This window comes from Trichoderma ghanense (assembly GCF_004382785.1).
Source record: "Trichoderma ghanense strain CCMA-1212 chromosome Unknown scaffold_6, whole genome shotgun sequence".
Taxonomy (NCBI): Eukaryota; Fungi; Ascomycota; class Sordariomycetes; order Hypocreales; family Hypocreaceae; genus Trichoderma; species Trichoderma ghanense.
This window is the reverse complement of record NW_027395669.1, coordinates 635,826-652,720: the sequence shown is the minus strand read 5'-3', so window position 1 is coordinate 652,720 and position 16,895 is coordinate 635,826. Positions and strand designations below refer to the sequence as shown.

General features: G+C 54.0%; 5 protein-coding genes across 5 annotated transcripts; 4 read left to right on the top strand and 1 right to left on the bottom strand.

Annotated features, from left to right (window-relative positions):
* Positions 1-515: 515 nt before the first annotated feature.
* Positions 516-2,203, top strand: CCMA1212_005832 (Histone acetyltransferase type B subunit 2; the record flags this gene model as incomplete). Its single annotated transcript, XM_073703077.1, has 6 exons — positions 516-552; positions 617-670; positions 741-792; positions 861-1,376; positions 1,434-1,919; positions 2,029-2,203. The coding sequence occupies 6 exons, from the start codon at positions 516-518 to the stop codon at positions 2,201-2,203; spliced, it is 1,320 nt and encodes a 439-aa protein (XP_073558347.1).
* A 69-nt stretch (positions 2,204-2,272) lies between these two features.
* On the top strand, positions 2,273-2,623 carry CCMA1212_005831 (uncharacterized protein; the record flags this gene model as incomplete). Its single annotated transcript, XM_073703076.1, has 1 exon — positions 2,273-2,623. One exon carries the CDS (start codon positions 2,273-2,275, stop codon positions 2,621-2,623), a length of 351 nt encoding a protein of 116 aa, XP_073558546.1.
* A 582-nt stretch (positions 2,624-3,205) lies between these two features.
* CCMA1212_005830 (uncharacterized protein) lies at positions 3,206-6,142 on the top strand (the record flags this gene model as incomplete). Its single annotated transcript, XM_073703075.1, has 1 exon — positions 3,206-6,142. The coding sequence occupies one exon, from the start codon at positions 3,206-3,208 to the stop codon at positions 6,140-6,142; it is 2,937 nt and encodes a 978-aa protein (XP_073558545.1).
* A 1,741-nt stretch (positions 6,143-7,883) lies between these two features.
* Positions 7,884-10,619, bottom strand: CCMA1212_005829 (uncharacterized protein; the record flags this gene model as incomplete). The annotated part of the gene is made up of 5 exons (XM_073703074.1): positions 7,884-8,837; positions 8,993-9,699; positions 9,879-9,936; positions 10,032-10,351; positions 10,584-10,619. Coding segments are annotated over 5 exons (2,073 nt in total), but the record flags the coding sequence as incomplete, so codon positions are not given.
* A 4,180-nt stretch (positions 10,620-14,799) lies between these two features.
* On the top strand, positions 14,800-15,364 carry CCMA1212_005828 (Plasma membrane proteolipid 3; the record flags this gene model as incomplete). The annotated part of the gene is made up of 3 exons (XM_073703073.1): positions 14,800-14,845; positions 14,917-14,958; positions 15,042-15,364. 3 exons carry the CDS (start codon positions 14,800-14,802, stop codon positions 15,362-15,364), a joined length of 411 nt encoding a protein of 136 aa, XP_073558163.1.
* Between the last annotated feature and the right edge of the window lie 1,531 nt (positions 15,365-16,895).

Genomic DNA, 16,895 nt, shown 5'->3' with positions numbered 1-16,895 from the left:
CTGTAGCAAATCTGAATCCGACAAGGGCGCCTCCAAACAATCCAAGTTGGAGCGGAGGAGAGTGTTATGGCGAGGTGGTGCAGAGGCGAAAATTGCACCGGTTGCGATCGCATGGAATGACTCTACTAAGGCGAGCTGCCTGCCGGTACTTTGGCTGTGCGTGCCTGAGGAGGCACTTGAGGAGGTACAGCGGGGAGGGGGGTGGCAGGCGAGGCTCAGGCTCTGGGATCCCAGCCTTACTAAGGACACGCCCCCGAGCAGCCGCCTCGTCACTTAACGCGCGACGCGACCCGTTAGCAGCAACTTTTAGGTAAGGTCACCTCTTTTCAAGCTTCTTTTCTCAGCGAACATCAGGCATTTCTTCTCCCCCTCTATTGCTCGCCCTTCTTCTGCACCTCGGGAGCTTCTGTCGTCGAAGCAGAAGCACGCCCGGTTTCTTCTGTTATCTTAATATCAATCATTAGCGAGAATTCCATCTCACTCTCTTTCGCTCAATCACCTTTGATCGATCCATCATGGCGCCTCAAGGTTCTGAGCTCGACCCTCCGGATGGTTAGTTGCCGCGAAAGCTCCTGTCGCACATTGTGCCACAATGGATACTGACAGATGTCTGCAGTCGAAATGGTGCACGATGAGGAAGACGACCTGGAGGAACGCCTCATCAACGAGGGTAGGCGTCCAGTTCCCATCGAGACTAAGCCTCACACTGCGGAGCCTTTCTGAGCTGACTTTTGATCCAGAGTACAAGACATGGAAGAAGAACAGTCCGTTCCTCTATGACATGATCCTTGGGTAAGTCGACCGAGCAATGGCTGTTCATGCTTATGGATTTAACTGTTGCTCTAACCCATCTGCTCCAGTACCGCCTTGACTTGGCCCACTCTCACGGTTCAGTGGTTCCCCGACGTCAAGGAACCAGAGGGCAAAAACTACCGCATGCACCGCCTCCTGCTCGGAACCCATACTTCTGATGATAGTGCCAACTTTCTTCAGATCGCCGACGTCCAGATACCCAAAGCCGTGGCGCCCAATCCCGACCATTACGACGAGGAACGAGGCGAGATTGGAGGCTATGGAAAGGCAGGCGATGTTGCTGCTCTCAAGTGCGACATCGTGCAAAGAATCGAGCACCCCGGCGAAGTCAACAAGGCTCGCTACCAGCCTCAAAACCCGAACATCATTGCTACTCTTTGCGTTGATGGCAAGATCCTCATCTTTGACCGGACGAAGCATCCTCTGCAGCCAGCAACGCTGGGCAAAGTGAATGCGCAGATTGAGCTGATCGGCCACAAGGCGGAGGGTTTTGGCCTCAACTGGAATCCCCATGAGGAAGGCTGCCTCGTTTCGGGTAGCGAAGACAAGACCATGTGTCTCTGGTACGTTATATCTGTTGACCATCGGAGACACCGCTGCTAACCTCGTACGTGATATAGGGACCTGAAGACTCTGGAAGCAGACTCGCGGATACTGCGACCTGCTCGCAGATACACACACCACACCCAGATCGTCAACGATGTCCAATACCATCCCATCTCCAAGAACTTCATTGGCTCTGTATCAGACGACCAGACTCTGCAAATCGTTGATCTGCGATCTGCCGAGACCAACAAGGCCGCTCTTGTTGCAAAGCGTGGCCACTTGGATGCCATCAATGCGCTGGCCTTCAATCCCAAGTTTGAGGTTCTCGTTGCCACAGCCTCCGCCGACAAGACGATTGGCATCTGGGATCTGCGAAACGTCAAGGACAAAGTGCACACCCTCGAGGGCCACAATGACGCGGTAACATCCCTTTCCTGGCATCCCACCGAAGCGGGCATCTTGGGAAGCGGCAGCTATGACCGGAGAATCATCTTTTGGGACCTGTCCCGCGTTGGCGAAGAGCAGTTGCCCGACGACCAGGATGATGGTCCGCCTGAGCTGTAAGTTGCCGACATGCCCCTGTTACTCTTGCACTCGATATGACAGTGCTTCTCGATTAGTCCCATGTGCCTTGTCTGTACAAAGCTAACCAACTACCTAATATTGCAGGCTGTTTATGCACGGCGGCCACACGAACCATCTGGCCGACTTCAGCTGGAATCCCAACGAGCCTTGGCTGGTTGCCAGCGCCGCCGAAGACAACCTGCTACAGATCTGGAAAGTCGCAGAGTCCATTGTTGGCAAGGATGATGGCGACTTGCCGGTCGATGAGCTTGACCGATAGATGAGGTGGAAGTTCTGGGAGAAGAGTCGATCTTCATAGGATGAAGGCGAAGAAAGGTTCTGGCATGAAATGGCACAACTTCGCGCGAAATGGGTCAGGCAGATGAGATCTCTTGGTGTCAAAGCCGAGGCTGCGAATGGTGAGGAAAAGAGGACGAACCCCAGAGAAGATCCCCCAAGCGTTGAAAGCCTGATTTTGAAAGATGAGAGCCAGGGGGTTGAGGATGAGGATGAGGATGAAGATGAGGATGAAGATGAGGGTGAGGGTGAGGGTTATGAGGATGAATATGAGGTTGACAAATATGAGGGTGAGGGTGTTGAGGGTGATGGCTCTGACTCTGAGCTCGAGAATGGTGAGGAGGAGCTTTTTGAGCACGAGGTAATATTGGACGTGAAAGAACCGGCTTTTAATTGGAGCTAGTGGTTTGAGGGTCGGGAGTCGACGTTCCCTCCAGGATTCTAGGTAGTTGATGGTAGCAGATCTTTTTGTCTTAGGAGACAGGCTTATGCACTTGTACAGGAAATACAGATTCAATCGGCGAGATAATCAGGAGATGCCATCTTCCAAGGTCGTTGCAGAGATGCGTGGGTGCCACCCAGCTGGCAGCCGCCGGGGAGGATATTTTGGTCTGCCGGCTTCTCTACTCTTCCTCATTGGACGACAGCTCTTCTCACTTCACCTTGATTTCACCAGGAGCTGTTGTTCACCTCTATTGTTCCCTTGATGCTTCTAAGCAGTTCCATTGGTTGATCGACGCAAGAGAGCGGATTGCCCACCTCAGGAGCATTCACTCCCTCCTCCCTACACACCGCTAACCTCATCTCTCTTCATCTTTCTTCGTCTCTCTTTCCTTCTCCTCCACTCTCTGGCACATCACTTTTGCAACCCTCCTCTGCAATCTACATCTCTCAACCCCCCAAATACTTGGAAGAAGCCCTGTCGAGGCCACAAACACAACTATCACTGCCCCCTCCCGCAAATCGTTCACAATCGAAGCGCACAATGGAAACCAACAACCAAGATGCCGGACCGAGCAACCGCCCGCAACGCAACCCCCTCGACTACATCCAAATTGTCGAGGCCGTCAGGCGACGAGCCCTTGAGGAAGAGCTCGAAGAGGCCAAGGATGATCCCTGGGTTCAGAGCGTCCGCAATTACATGCTCGAGGGCATGGGAATCGACGTCGACGTGATGGAGGAGCTCTTCGCCCAGATGGACTCGGGCATGGAAGGCAGCATGCGGATGAACTGGATCGGCGACGACATGGGCTTGCTCAGGGGCATGAAGCTCATGGGGATCCAAGATGTCGAAGACGGCGGCATGAAGAAGAAGAAGTTCAAGTTCGATGACCTTGTCATCGACGAGTTCTTTGGCGGTGTCGACCCGTATGAGGACTCGAGTGAAAAGGAAGGCATCTCGTATGAAGGCAAAGACATCCTCACCTGCATCGCCCTGAACGTCGAGCTCGCTGTTGAGCTAGGCAAGCAGCTCGATGGCAAGGACATCGTGAACCTCTGCCTTGCCAGCCGTCACTTCTACAATACCGTCAACACCTATCTGTTCTCCAGTGTCCGCTCCTGGATCGAGTACAGGGCCCCCGAAGCCGGCCGCATTTTCCACTTCCAGCTCTACGCAAAGCACCTCATCGACGATCCGCTCAAGCGAACCTGGTCGGCGCTGAAGGAGGGCCAGACGACGTCGCCCAACAAGGACAGCAAGGTGCGCAAGGTGCCCGGCCTCAAGTATCTGCAGCTCGTGCTGGGCCGCGACAAGTGCTGCAGGGACATTCTCGCCATCATGGCACGCTGCGGCCACCGGATGCCCAAGACGATGCATCACTCGCTGCTGCGGCTGTGGCTCCTCATGGACGTGTCGACCACCAAGCAGAGGCAGGCGATGCTGGAGATGAGGAATCTCTTCAGGGACGTCGATCTGTACAACATTCAGATGTTCCTCGTCAAGCTCTCACTGATGTTCAACGACCCTGTCTACGGCCCCTGCTCCCTCGATCTGGTGCAGCTGATGATGGGCCAAAAGGGGCTCTACAAGCTCTGGCAGCTCATCACGCGCAAGAAGTTCTACAAGCTCTCCGACATCGTCGAGCTCAAGCTGCGCTACGACATGCCCTTCTTCACCGAGGGCACATACTGGGTCGAGCACTCGCTGCACGAAGTCCAGGGCATCCCCATTGAGGACATCGGCCAGTATCACAGAGAAGGCTGGGGAGCAGGCGGCACCCATCTCTCTCGTCCTGACGAGCTGATCCCCGTGGAGGCGGTGCGGCGAGGCCTCAATCTGGATGATCACCTGAACCACATGGTCATCTGGGGATATTTCGACTGGCAGACGGGCGAGAACATTGTGCCCTCCGTGGAAGAGATGCACATCGAGAACGAAGCCGAGGTCCTTGCCAACGTCGACACGACCGAGCACTGGAAGCCGAAGCACGCCCTGAAGAAGCGCTGGAACGAGCTCAAGCCCGAGCAACAACAGGACATTCTCTCTGACGAAGAAGACGACCGGCTGCGCGCCCAAGCCTGGAGCAGCACCCTGGACGACGACGACGATGCCGGCAGCCTAGACGGATCTTCAGACTCCGACAATGACGAAGCGTCGGACCTCGACGACGAGATCCGCCGCGGCTACATCGTGCCTGAGCAGCTCAAGGACCGCGAGTCGACTGTTCCTGAGGCCGGCGATGCCCAGGGCTGGGTCAGCTTTGTCAACCAGACCTTCTTGGGTGGCCACATGATGGCGGATATCGGAGAGGAGGAGAAGGCGCGTGCTCAGGCTGCCCGGGACGAGGATGAAGATGAGCCTGTGATTACTAGCACGCGGCTTTTGGAAGAGATTATGGCCGTGGCGCGGATCCAGGGGCGGCGGCGACAGTGGATGGAGAGGACCATGTCGCAAGCGGGAGACGAAGAGGGACATGATGGAGATGATGATGCTGGAGACTTTGAAGTAGAGGAAGAACAAGCAGTGCAACAAGCTGAGGTGCAAGGAGAGGAAATTGAAGAAGACGAACAAGACGAAGAGGATGAGAGTGAAGAAGAAGACGAGGATGAAGAAGATGGTGATGAGGAAGAAGAGTCTGGCAGTGAGGAAGGAGGAGAGTATGAAGAAGTTGTCGTCGATGCTGAAGATGAGGAAGAGGATGATGATCAGAATGGAGTAGAGTATGAGGATGGGGTTGAGTACGAAGACGGAGAAGAATACGAGGATGGTGTTGAGTACGAAATTGAAGGAGAGTATGGGGCTGGAGAAGAGTATGGGGCTGGAGAAGAGTATGAAGATGGAGAAGAGTATGAAGATGGAGAAGAGTATGAAGGCGAGGAACAATTCGACGACGACGACGAAGAAACCCTCGTCGGCGACCCTGAAGACGATGAACTCTTGCTCGCCGCCATTACCTCCGCCAATACCACCACCTCCTCCTCCCAGACCAACTTCATCATCCAGACCAACCCCATCAGCCAATACGGCCTCATAAACCAGCCAAACCCCATGAATCAGCCAAACCTCATCAACCAAACCTACCCCATCAACCAAACATACCCTACCAACCAGCCCAACCCCTTAACCCAGCCCCTCCCCGTCAACAACCCCCACCACCCAAACCTCATCGACGACACAGACCTCTTCGACGAAGAGACAATCAACAACACTGCCGCCCAAATCGACAACCTCCTCCTCCAATTCTACTGCCCCCTCCTCAACTACCAACCCCCCGACGATCCCACCTACCGACCCAGCTTCGCCTCCCAGCCAAGCACCACAGGTCAAATGATGGACATCGACACGCAGCAGCAGCAGCAGCCGTACCAGCTCAGGCCGCCGCCGCAAGGGTACGCGCAGGGCCCATTCATGGCTCATGACCTTGAGGATTTGGAGATGGAGGATGTGCAGGGCGAAGAGGAGTATGATGATGAGCTTTGAAAGACATACATTGCTCAAGGTTTTCCTTGTGTGCTCTTTTCTTTAGGGAGAGTTTATTGGAGTTGATTGTATGAGTAGAATCCACGCGAGGACGCGTCAAGGCAAGGGCAAGGATTCGGTACGATTTACTGCTCGCAAGCCTTGAGTTTATATCGAGTTGGCAGAAGTTCGGTACGCGATATATAGGTAAATCAACGCAGACACATGCTCCATCTATATATACGTAGCTGAAGAAAACACTGCGCTTTTCGGTTCTCGTACATCTTATCTGCTAACTGCTTCGAACTCGTGTAACCCAAAAATGTTCAAGGGAAAGCATATGGAAGGACCTATTCACACAATAAGTATTTAAATCGTCCTCGGCTCACACATTGGTAGACCCTGACCATCAGACAAACAACGATACGAAGAAGTAGTTGATAAGATTAGGAGATTAGGAGATTAAGAAATATCAACACAGAGTATCAAGATACATATCCCTCCCACCACGCCCCATCCCATCCCGTCCTGTCCCATATCTCACTCTACTTTTACCCCATGTCCACGTCAGACATCCACAGAACGCAAAGAAAAGGGAGAAAAAGCAAGAAAGATGAAAAGAGAAAACAGTCAGACATTCTTCGCATTTAGCAAAACTTCAACCGTAACCAACCACCGACACCACCCGTTTACCCCCTTTCCAGTTGAACGCAATCCCTTCCATCCTCAGTTCCCCGACCTTTCTCCTTTCTCCCTCCTCCGCCTCTCTCACCAGCTTTGCAGCATTCGATGAGATAGAGGCTGCCATTCGACATGCCCTAAAACAACTTTTTGTGCTTTTACCTCAAATAAAGATTCAGCCCAACTCCCGCCAAGCCCGCCCCCCACCCCTTGTCGCCGCGCTCCCCGCTCCAGGAAATGCTCAAACTACCTTGACACCTTTCTCTCCCAAGCGCGCAGAGACGAGTGAATGATACAAACGAGTGAACGGAAAGTAAGGTACAGTGTGTAAGAGAAAGAATGTCCTATGTCAGAGAAAGGATTGACTCGATAGGTTGGAAACAAAAATCAAACAAGAGAGAAATGAGAAAGAAGAAAAGGAAGACGGTAACGAGACATGAAATCAGATTTGACAAGGAAAAATATGACAACAAAAATCAAAGACCCCCTAGGTTATTCTGAGTGAACCATCCGACACCGGCAAACTGGATAATTGAGTCAAACAAGGCCAAGATATACCCTACTCCCTTTCGCTATGCACCAGCACCGGGACAAAGGATTCCAGCAAAAAAAGAATGCCACGTCCGACCGATAATCGAGTCCACACAACCTTATTTCCCTTGCCAAGAACCATGTTTGCCCCCCCTTGAGCGCGAAAGAGAACCATTTTTTTTTCCCTCAGCAAAGCTTGTACCACAAAGACTCGTTGACCCAGAATAGCCGTGGTGCTTTTCACTTTTGTCTTCCAGCCTTCGAAACGATTCACAGCCCCCTAAAACATATCCGACACTCCGTCCTAGATCCCCCAAAATCAAACCAAATGCACACCAGCCCCTTTCCCTTGAAATAGCAAGCAAGCCAGGTCCGGAAGGTATTTGCCGAGGTCAAATGCTCTATGTTCATCATTCCAAAGATCGTCGAGTGGGGAACGAAAAGATATACCGAAAGGGGTACATTGTAACCAGTTGAGTAAACAATCATCATCTATACACGGCGTCTGCCGCAGGGGCTTGGGGCCCCATTGCCCCGGCAAAGAGCACATTTAAGCGGGCGACTTGTTGGGAGTGGCACCAGCGCCGTTCTGGCGGGCGTCGCCGCTGACGGTGAGGCCACCAATGCCGCTGCTCAGAAACGCAAAGGGGTCGTTTTCGTTGTTGCCGGGGTTGCCGCTGTTGTTGTTGTAGAAGTTGTTGCCTGGTCCACCAGAAACAGGGCCGTTAGTCGCAGACTGGAAAGCCGCCTCGGCAGCTCTGCTGTCGAATGGGCCGGCAGAATGCGCGACTGGACCGGAAGCAAAACCCTGAGAGTTCAAGGAACCCGGGTAGCCGCCGGCGCCGCCGCCCAGTCCCGAAGGGAGAAAGTGGCTAGGGGGGCCGCCGAAATGCTGGCCGTAGCCGCTGCCTGATCCGAAGGCTCCTCCAGAAGCAAAGGGGCCAGGGCCCGGGGTACCGGCCATCGAACCCTGGTTCATGCCGTACTGAGAGCCGTTATCCATGGGAGAGGGGTAACCGGAGTCCGCGACGACGGCAGCACCAGCGCGGCTGGCACCACAGCGGAGACAGCAGACGTTCTTTGCAAAGTTGTGGTATCCGCATACTTCGTTTCCGCACTTCCAGTCACCGGCACGGAAAGGCACAACGCCACCACCGCCCATGCGTCCACCATGACCCATGGGACCGTGATGACCGCCGTGGTGAGGAGGGGGCATCATGGCTGGGGGTCCGTATCCGTATCCGTAGCCGCCAGGGCCTCCCATCTCTCCCGGACCTCCACTTCCAACGGCAGGGAACGAGCAACGGAAGCAAGCCGTGCGGCGCTGGAAATTGGAGAAGCCACAAGAGGGGCAAGTCCAGTCACCAGGTCGGGGGCGATTCTTGCTCGGCGGGAAGGGGGTCAAGATATCCTGAGCGCGATCCAGGACTCGGCTAGAAGAAGGGGAAACCTCAATAGCTTTCTCGTTCAGGGCACGGCCATTCATGCACAAGCTCTCAGCAGCCTAGGGCAGTTAGTTATGGTAGGTTCCAAGGCACGACATACATAATCAATAGCAAGAAGGGGCTGGGGAAAAAAATTCTTCTAGTGTGACTCAGAGAAAGGGGGGATGGGGAGAGTAAGGGAAGATAAGAAGTTAGGGCATATTGATGGACTCACTTCCTCGTGAGAAGAGAACACGGCAAAGCCGGTGCCAGTGGGCTTGTGCTGCTCGGGAGTCCGAAGAGTCCAGAAAGCAATGGGACGGCCACCAAACTGGGTGAACCAGCTCTCAAGCTCGGACTGAGTAGTATCATGGGGCAAACCAGACATGTGCAAAACCTTGCTCCTCTCAGAAAGGAACGCTCGGACATCTGCCCTGGCATCCATTGGCCTAGTCAAGACATCAGGGTGATCTTGCGGGGGTTGAGACTTGCGGATCAGACCACGCAGAACGCGGGCCAAGGTGATGGCCTCCTCCATGGCGCGACGGGGAGAGGCGGGAGCCAGAGCCTGCAGATGGAAAGGCAAGTTGTGCTTGATGGGCGCACTCGACTGCACCGGCTCCACCTCGAGAGCCGCGCAGATGTTGGAGAGCATCGAGGGCCCAAAGGGCAGAGACTCGGGATGGTGTTGTTGCCATCGTTGATATTCAGTTCGCAGGTCGAAGGTGCGGGAGTGCTGCAGATAGGGAGGCAGCACGACGGCCTTGTCGCGGGCTTCGCGCGGGAGCTGAACTCGGAGGTCCCAGGCGTCAAGGGTGACGAAGACGAAGTCGAGGTTTTTCGAAGTCAGATACTCGGTAGCAAACGTGTCGAAGCGGGTGATGGCATCCCTAAAGGTACCAGCGTTTCGGACATGTTCCCACGTCAGAGTCGTCAGACTCGCTGCGAGCAGAGGGAAAAGCAATCCACAGTCAGCCCCAGTTTCCGACAATACGCCGCATGCTTAGAAATTTTGAAAACGCCAATTCTGTGCCCGCATCACGAAGTGCGAGGCAAAAGGGGCAAGTAGCGACAGACGAGACCGAAAAAAAAATTGAGATCCACAACACTGAAAAACTTACTGCACAGCGGGGTGATGGGAGTGTTGACAGGCTTGACGAGGACACTCTCGTGGGTGATCTATTGTGATGCCGTCAGGTCAGCGATGGTTCGACCGAGAAACCATGTGTGGCCAAGTAGTGGCGCAGGGGTCTTGGTGGGAGGAGGAGTCTGACCTCTTCGAGAGTGTTGGCGTCAAGGAGAATCCATCCGAGCTCAATGACCTCGGCGGAGTCCTTGGTAACGTAGACACCGTGTTCATCACAGGTGGTCGCAACGTGGATCACGACGTAGCGGTCGATGTTGAGCTGGGGCACTTGCTGCGAAGACATGATGGCGGCGGGTTTGCCGGCTCGGGCCAAGTGATGTTTGCGAGATGCGGGCAAGGGCGTCAACGCTGCAACGATGGCCGGATCGCTTGCAATGGGTTGGGTTGGTCGTTGTTGTACGCGAGAGGCGTGCACTGCGTGAAGCGTCACTCTGCCCTCCCAGCCGGCTGATCAAGTGCAGGCGGGAATCGGGCGGTTTGTTTTGGCCGTCTGCGACGAGGCTTCAGGAGGCGGTTCCCAGATAAACAAGAGCCGGGAAAAAATGGAAGCTTCGAGCTCGGGTCGGCGGGCCGGAGAGGTGAAGGATTCGAAGAAGAGAGGGATGAAGGTGAGCACACAATGAAAGACCCGCTGGCGGAGGAAAAGATTGGCGGCGCGCTGCCGGAATGCGCAACACACCGTTGACAACAAAGTCGAGCTCTTGAGGGCTAGATGGTGAGGGACTCAAAAAGAGAGAATGGGAGGTTTGAGAATGGAAGAGACGGAGCGGGAAATTGGTGGTCCAGCAGTTTTCTCTGGTCGTCCACTGCAGCGCAGTTACTAAGTTAGCTCAGGTACCTGGCCCTCCACCGCGGCCACAGTGTGTGCTCGACCGCACTAGCGGTACCTATAGTACCCAAGGTACTATAGTAGCAGTGGCCCCAGGGCCCGGCCATTCTCGAGAGTGCCCTGGCCGGGTCGTACAGCACGGCACAGCACTGCGCTGCGCTGCTCGCAGGACGGCACAGGACGAGAGACGGGGCTTTTTCAGGGCGCTGTGGAGCGGTGGTACAGTATAGAACTCCACGATGGCCTGTCCATCTACGTGCCCGGCCTCTCAGCGGCCGTCGGCGCGCTGCAGATGCTCCCAGCTGGCCCGCTCAGGCGTTGGACGTGTCGCAACCCTGTGCTGCTAGTCGAGCCCGCTGAAAGTATCGAGGGCTGGCCGGCAGTGTCCCATCCAATGGGGTCACAGAAGGGGGGCATCCGGCAAGTCGGAGACGGCGACGCTGGGAGACATTCATCAGCAAGCCTGGAGTCGGTGGTGCTTACCAGCATACATACATGTAAGTATGTATGCTGCTGAAGGCATGTGTGCCACAGCGTTGCTGTCAAGGGCTTGGATAACCAGCATCAAGGACTCACAAGCACCTCGCTGTGTCCAGGAGATACCATCTACTGCGGGGAGCTTCAAGAATGTAGTCTGCCGTCCTAAGGAGCAGTCATTCCACCGCGGTCTTGGTCTTGGCACTCTAGACACTCTAGATGCCGGCACGAGCTCATACGAGTCCATACTGTGCCTGTACACCGTAACTTCATGTTCGATGCTTCGGCTGTCGAAGCACGAAGCCCCGTACCAAGTCCTGGGTACGAAGCACCAGGTCATGTATGTGCATGGAGCCTTGGCCAAGTTCCCCAGATCTATATTAGGTTATACGCAATACGACCCCTTTGCTCGATAGGCGAATCTCGCCCTCAGGCAAGGAGCAGTTGTTGCCACATACAAAAACTGCCTCAGAGCTGCCAATTGCGTGTCCTTGTCTTCATTGCAGAGGCAGAAGCCGAGTGCAGAATCCGCTGCTGAAGACGGAGATTCCAGCAGTCGCCACCTGGCGTTGGGCCCCTTTGACAACGCGGTCCGCATATGTACGGCTCTCGTCGTCTCGTCAGTGATCAGCATGGCCAGCTGACGGCCACCATCTCCGCAGCCATCGGCAACAGCAGCAGAGCAGAAGAAGAATCTTGGCCCTCGGTAGTTCTGGGAATAGGAGCTCTCCCACACCGCCGCAAGCGGATCGGAATAGCACGATGTGCCGTGCTTCTTGTCGTCCTACTAGCACAGGTTTTCACACCACAAACCACAGCCAGGCCGAGGATAACAAAGCGACAAGCCCACAGGCCTGTAAACTTTCCAAATTGATCAGTCGGCAGCAACTGGCGTCTTTTGCTGACGTGCACATGAGCACATATAAGGTGACTACCGAGGGCGAGCTGGCATGACAGGAGACGAATTCCACATATTATCACAGTCCATGGACGTTGAACCAAGTCGCCGGTGCCGTGCGGCAAGATGGAATTGGTCTTCATCGTGCACTCTCTGGCAAGTCTCCGTTGTCTGTGGCCCAGGGACAGTTGCTGTGCACGAAGGATATCCAGCCCGCGTAAACGTTGAGATTGGCTGCATCGTCCCGCTGGGGCTGCGTCTTGGTCCTTTGTGCGCGGACTTCAGCACAGTGTGCGACTCCTAGCCGCATCATGCTGAATCAGGTGGTGACGAGAGCTTCTGTTGGCAGCAAAATGACAAGTCTCCTGCAATTCAGGCCTGTTTTCCAGAGGGCCGCTTCTTTCTTCCGTCTTCGGTAGGCTTCAGTGATATACCTAAGATCACGTACCTGCTAGAATTGGTGCTTCCATTGTCCAGGGTTCTCTTACTGAACGAAAGCATACAGTGCTGTGAGAAAGTCGAACTTCATTCAGGCAATGCAGGTCACGATTCCGCTGCAGCATGATACTCTTTTCTTCTTTTCTTGTCCCTTTTCCTGCGAGGTGGTGCCTGGTTCCAGAAGACGACCCCGTCCTAGACACGGCCTGTTTTAGTCGGTACACTAAAAGGCATCTGCTCCCGCATGGTTATCGGTATGTCGGGAATACCCGCTCTGCGAGACGTCCTGAGGCAAAGTTGAGTGAGGGCAGTGGGCAGGTGACTTCTTCGTGTCGATGTTTCCACCCAAAAGAAAAGAAAAAAGAAAAAAAAAAAAAAAAAAAAAGAAAAAAGGAGAATCGCCTTACCGACTTGACAGAGGAGCCATGTAGCTTGTGTGAAGAGTGGGAAATGATCCGATTTGAGTTGCGGATAAACGGATAAGACATGGCAACTCGGACAGCTCAGCGGCGGTAACAAACCGACTCGGGCGGCGTGATGACGGTCAGGACAAAAAGCATATGCTAGTGTTGTTTGGACACAGTGCCCTTGAATTAGCGTGACTGTTGCTTCGCAACTCGGAGGCAGCAAGGCTCCTAGAAGACGCGTCTGAAGTTTGTCTTGGGCCACCTGGCGGGTTTCGTCTCTTGGCATTTCCTCACGGATTTAGGCAAACCACGAAGCCTGTGCTGTGCTGGTGTCCGGTCGGTAGCTGGGCGCTCATCTGATTGGTCTGCAAATCCCGGCCCGGACCTGTTTCTAGAACAATATCAGAAAGGATGCCTTCTTGGGTCGTTGGAGAAGACTCCGTAACAACATAGTATTTGCTTCCTTCAGTCTCGCGCAAACTGCCATGCGCCTCGCACCTTTGTAGTAAGTAGTTTGCTGTGCATGCTGTTGATTTTCCAGACTTACCAAAGTTGCGTCGGTGAGATTGATTAGATGCCGACCTTTTCTTCTTCGCCTCGATGCATGCCGCAGGGGTTGCCTACAACTCTGATTCTGATTCCCAGGTGAGACCTGTCCAGCAGTGTTTCACCTCCGCTCCCCGCATATCATTGTTCACGCATCTGCCAGGAGACCAGTCAGAAATGATGTGGCTCTTCATCACGGTAGCATCCGGAAACCGGGTCGCGGCTTGATTCCATTGGAGGGCGCGTTGAGTTGCCGGTAGACAGAGACTCGCCGGCGCAAATCCGTCTCGCTCAGATGTCCATGCGGAGGCTGTCAAAAGGACTGATAAAGGTCAGCACATCGCGATTAAACCAGGAAATAAGGGCTGGGTACCAATGGAGTTCTACCTTGAGTCACCAAAGTTTGTCCGTCAGGCCTCATGGAGATGAGACATTGTAGCCTCGTGCCTGAATCGTGGATATTCGTGCATCTCACCTCACCTACTATCTATAGACCGATAGGATGGTAATAGTCTGCTCCTAGGCCACTTCGGCTTGGCTTTGCACAGTGTAGAGGATAGTCGAATCTTTCGTGGACGGTTCGACGGTCTTGTCTTCAGCGCGTGGGGGAGAAGATGTGGCGTCCCCTCTTTCACCTGTTCTGCAGGTTTGAAACTCCACTGGAACATGGAAGCGGAAGCAAGGGCGGGAAACTCGGTACAGCTTTCCCAACTGAGGGAGCTTCACCACTTGATGAGCTCGAAATGAGGAAAGCACAATCAATTGAGTTTGAGCCACTACACCAAGCGAAGCGCCTTCCTAAACGCCTCCCTGGACGCCTTCCTAAACACGGGCCGGAATGTCATTCACGTGCCCTACGTCATGCGCTGCTGTCCTCGGCTCTGGCTGTGCGTCATTGTTGGCGCATCGCGGGCCGCGACTGCCTCGACGCGGCGGTTGATGGTGGTTTGCGTGGTTTGATCAATGTGATGTGATGGTGCTTGATTGCGTGAACTCAGTACTATCGGCGTGACCTCAGGTTTCCTGCTGCGCGCAATCACGTTACGCAATACAAGAGGCTAAAACTCTACGCCGCCATGACATGCCAGCCTTGCAATAGAAAAGGCACTTGTCTCGGTCCTTTTCACCCTGCTATTCTGGCGGATAGTCTCGTTGACTTGATTCTGGGCTTTACAATCGATAGCTGCACTCCAATATCTTGCTCAACTCCTGCGACTCCCGCGACTTCTTGCGACTCCGCAGATCAATCGTTACAGCTCTATACTTTACTTGCAGCAACAGCCTATTACCTACCGCCATCATGGGTGCTTGTGCAGTCGTACTGCTCGTCATTCTCACCATCTTCTGTATGTCGAGATGACAAGACCATACCAACTACTTTTCCGGCCGGCGCATACTAACAGTCCACGTTGCTCAGTCCCTCCGCTCGGCGTAGCCTGTGTGGCAGGATGTGGAATGGGTATGTATCTTTTCTTCTCTCTCTACTATGTTCCCCGATGCCGGGGACGAACCGCAGAAAGTCGACATGCTGAGATGCTCTAGACGTCTTCATCAACATATGCCTAACGATTCTGGGATACTTTCCGGGGCATATACATGCGTTTTACATCGAATATGTCTATTATGACAGGCGACAGCAGGCCCGCGAGGGTCACTATCCTCCGCGCCGTGCTCCTGGCATCTACTCTGACAAGGTGCAAACGGGTGGGCAAGGTCCACGGCCAGGCTACGGAACGATGGCACCGCCTGTTGCGCCGGTTGAGCCTGTCGGTGGCCCAGCGTACGATAGCCAAGCCTATGGGAACCAAGGATACGGAACCCAGGGCTATGGTGCCCAGGGACATGGTAACCAAGGGTATGCCTAATGGGCTGCGTTAGCATTACCTAGGTATATATATCACTTAGATGATGGGAAGAGAAGAGATTGAGGCCGAGGGGATCACGGCGTCGGATTTTTTTGGTGTATACGGTTCATTGTGTAGTCAGTCAAGTACTGAAACGAGTTGAATTGAAACGGTGCTCAATTGAATGGAAAAGAGCTGACCAAAAGTGATAGAAACCCCCAAAAGCCAACGTTGAGACGGTTTGTGCAGTGATTGCAGCATTGATATGGTAAATGTGAAGACATGAGTGACATCACCGACCACCTCCACATTGCTCTGCACGGAATGTCTTGTCCGCAGGCTCGATATTGACGGCGAGCAAGGCATCGCTTCACACCAATCGGACGCCCGCGATGGACTGCAAGATGCAGTGGCCTGAAACACGTTGCGAATCATGCATTTATCAGCGAACACAGGCGGTCGAGTCAACGTGCGTCGACGACAGAAGCGGAGCGAATTGGCGTCAAGCTGCCCCGCGCTCCCGCATGATATCGCCCCAAGCTCTGACAAGCGAGTTTCTGGGGAGAGAGAGGCCTCTGGAAGAGAGGTGCTTCATACCTTGGGTACCAGTACGTTGGTGAAAAGGAAAACGAGATTCAGGAAATTGATCAAAGAGAGAGCATGACGGAAGGCCAAAACAGGATTGCAGTGGGAAAGTCTGTTGGACTAGCAGACCGTCCAGTGTGATGATTGCTCAATTTGCATCATGTCCTTTATGGCCAATTGGCTGCAGCCAGGCGATATTTCCTCAGCACTTGCAATCAGGCAGTATTCGCATCTGCACGCTTCTTCACCAAGCATCTGTACAGTAAGGGAACGAGGTACCTTAAGCAAGTTGGCGATGAGCATCATTTCGCAGCGCCGTGATTGGCCTCCACGGTGCTCGACGCCGTGCATCCCTCTGCCGCTGTCCACACCAATCGTCACCCACACGCTTCTCACAGGCTTCTGTCACTGTCCTGCTTTCTCGCCTTTCCGCTTCTGTCGGCGAACACGTCGAGATGCCTCGACCCGGCCAATAGACGGCGCACACGCCAGCAAACAGCTGCGGCAGGGATGAAGGCCGGAGAACCGGCCTGTCAAATCACAGCAGAGTCATCAATCAAATGTACGTATTCACGCAATCATTCATTCATCCAAAGCTTTTTGCCACGGGCTCGAACGCTTCGAAACGGCCGGCCCCGGAAGGCAGAAGCCCGTTGAACAGCGGCCACGACAGTCGTGCAGCTTCGCATGGCGCTTGTGCAGCTTGTGCATTGCATTTGCTTTCTTTTTTTATTTTGTTTTTCTGAGGTTCTCATCTTTCCTTAACTCCATTTGTCTTTTGCTCCGCTCACGCCCATTTGCGAGGTGATTCTCATTGCCTGGCCTTGCGTCGCCTCGTTGCTTCTCTGGTTGAAGTTTGTCTCTTTTGGCCCCCTCATTCTGCTGACTACTGCAACTTGCACCTTTACCCATCTGGTCTGGTCTGCTCTAACTACGACTACACCACCACAGCCTTGAAAAGATATTC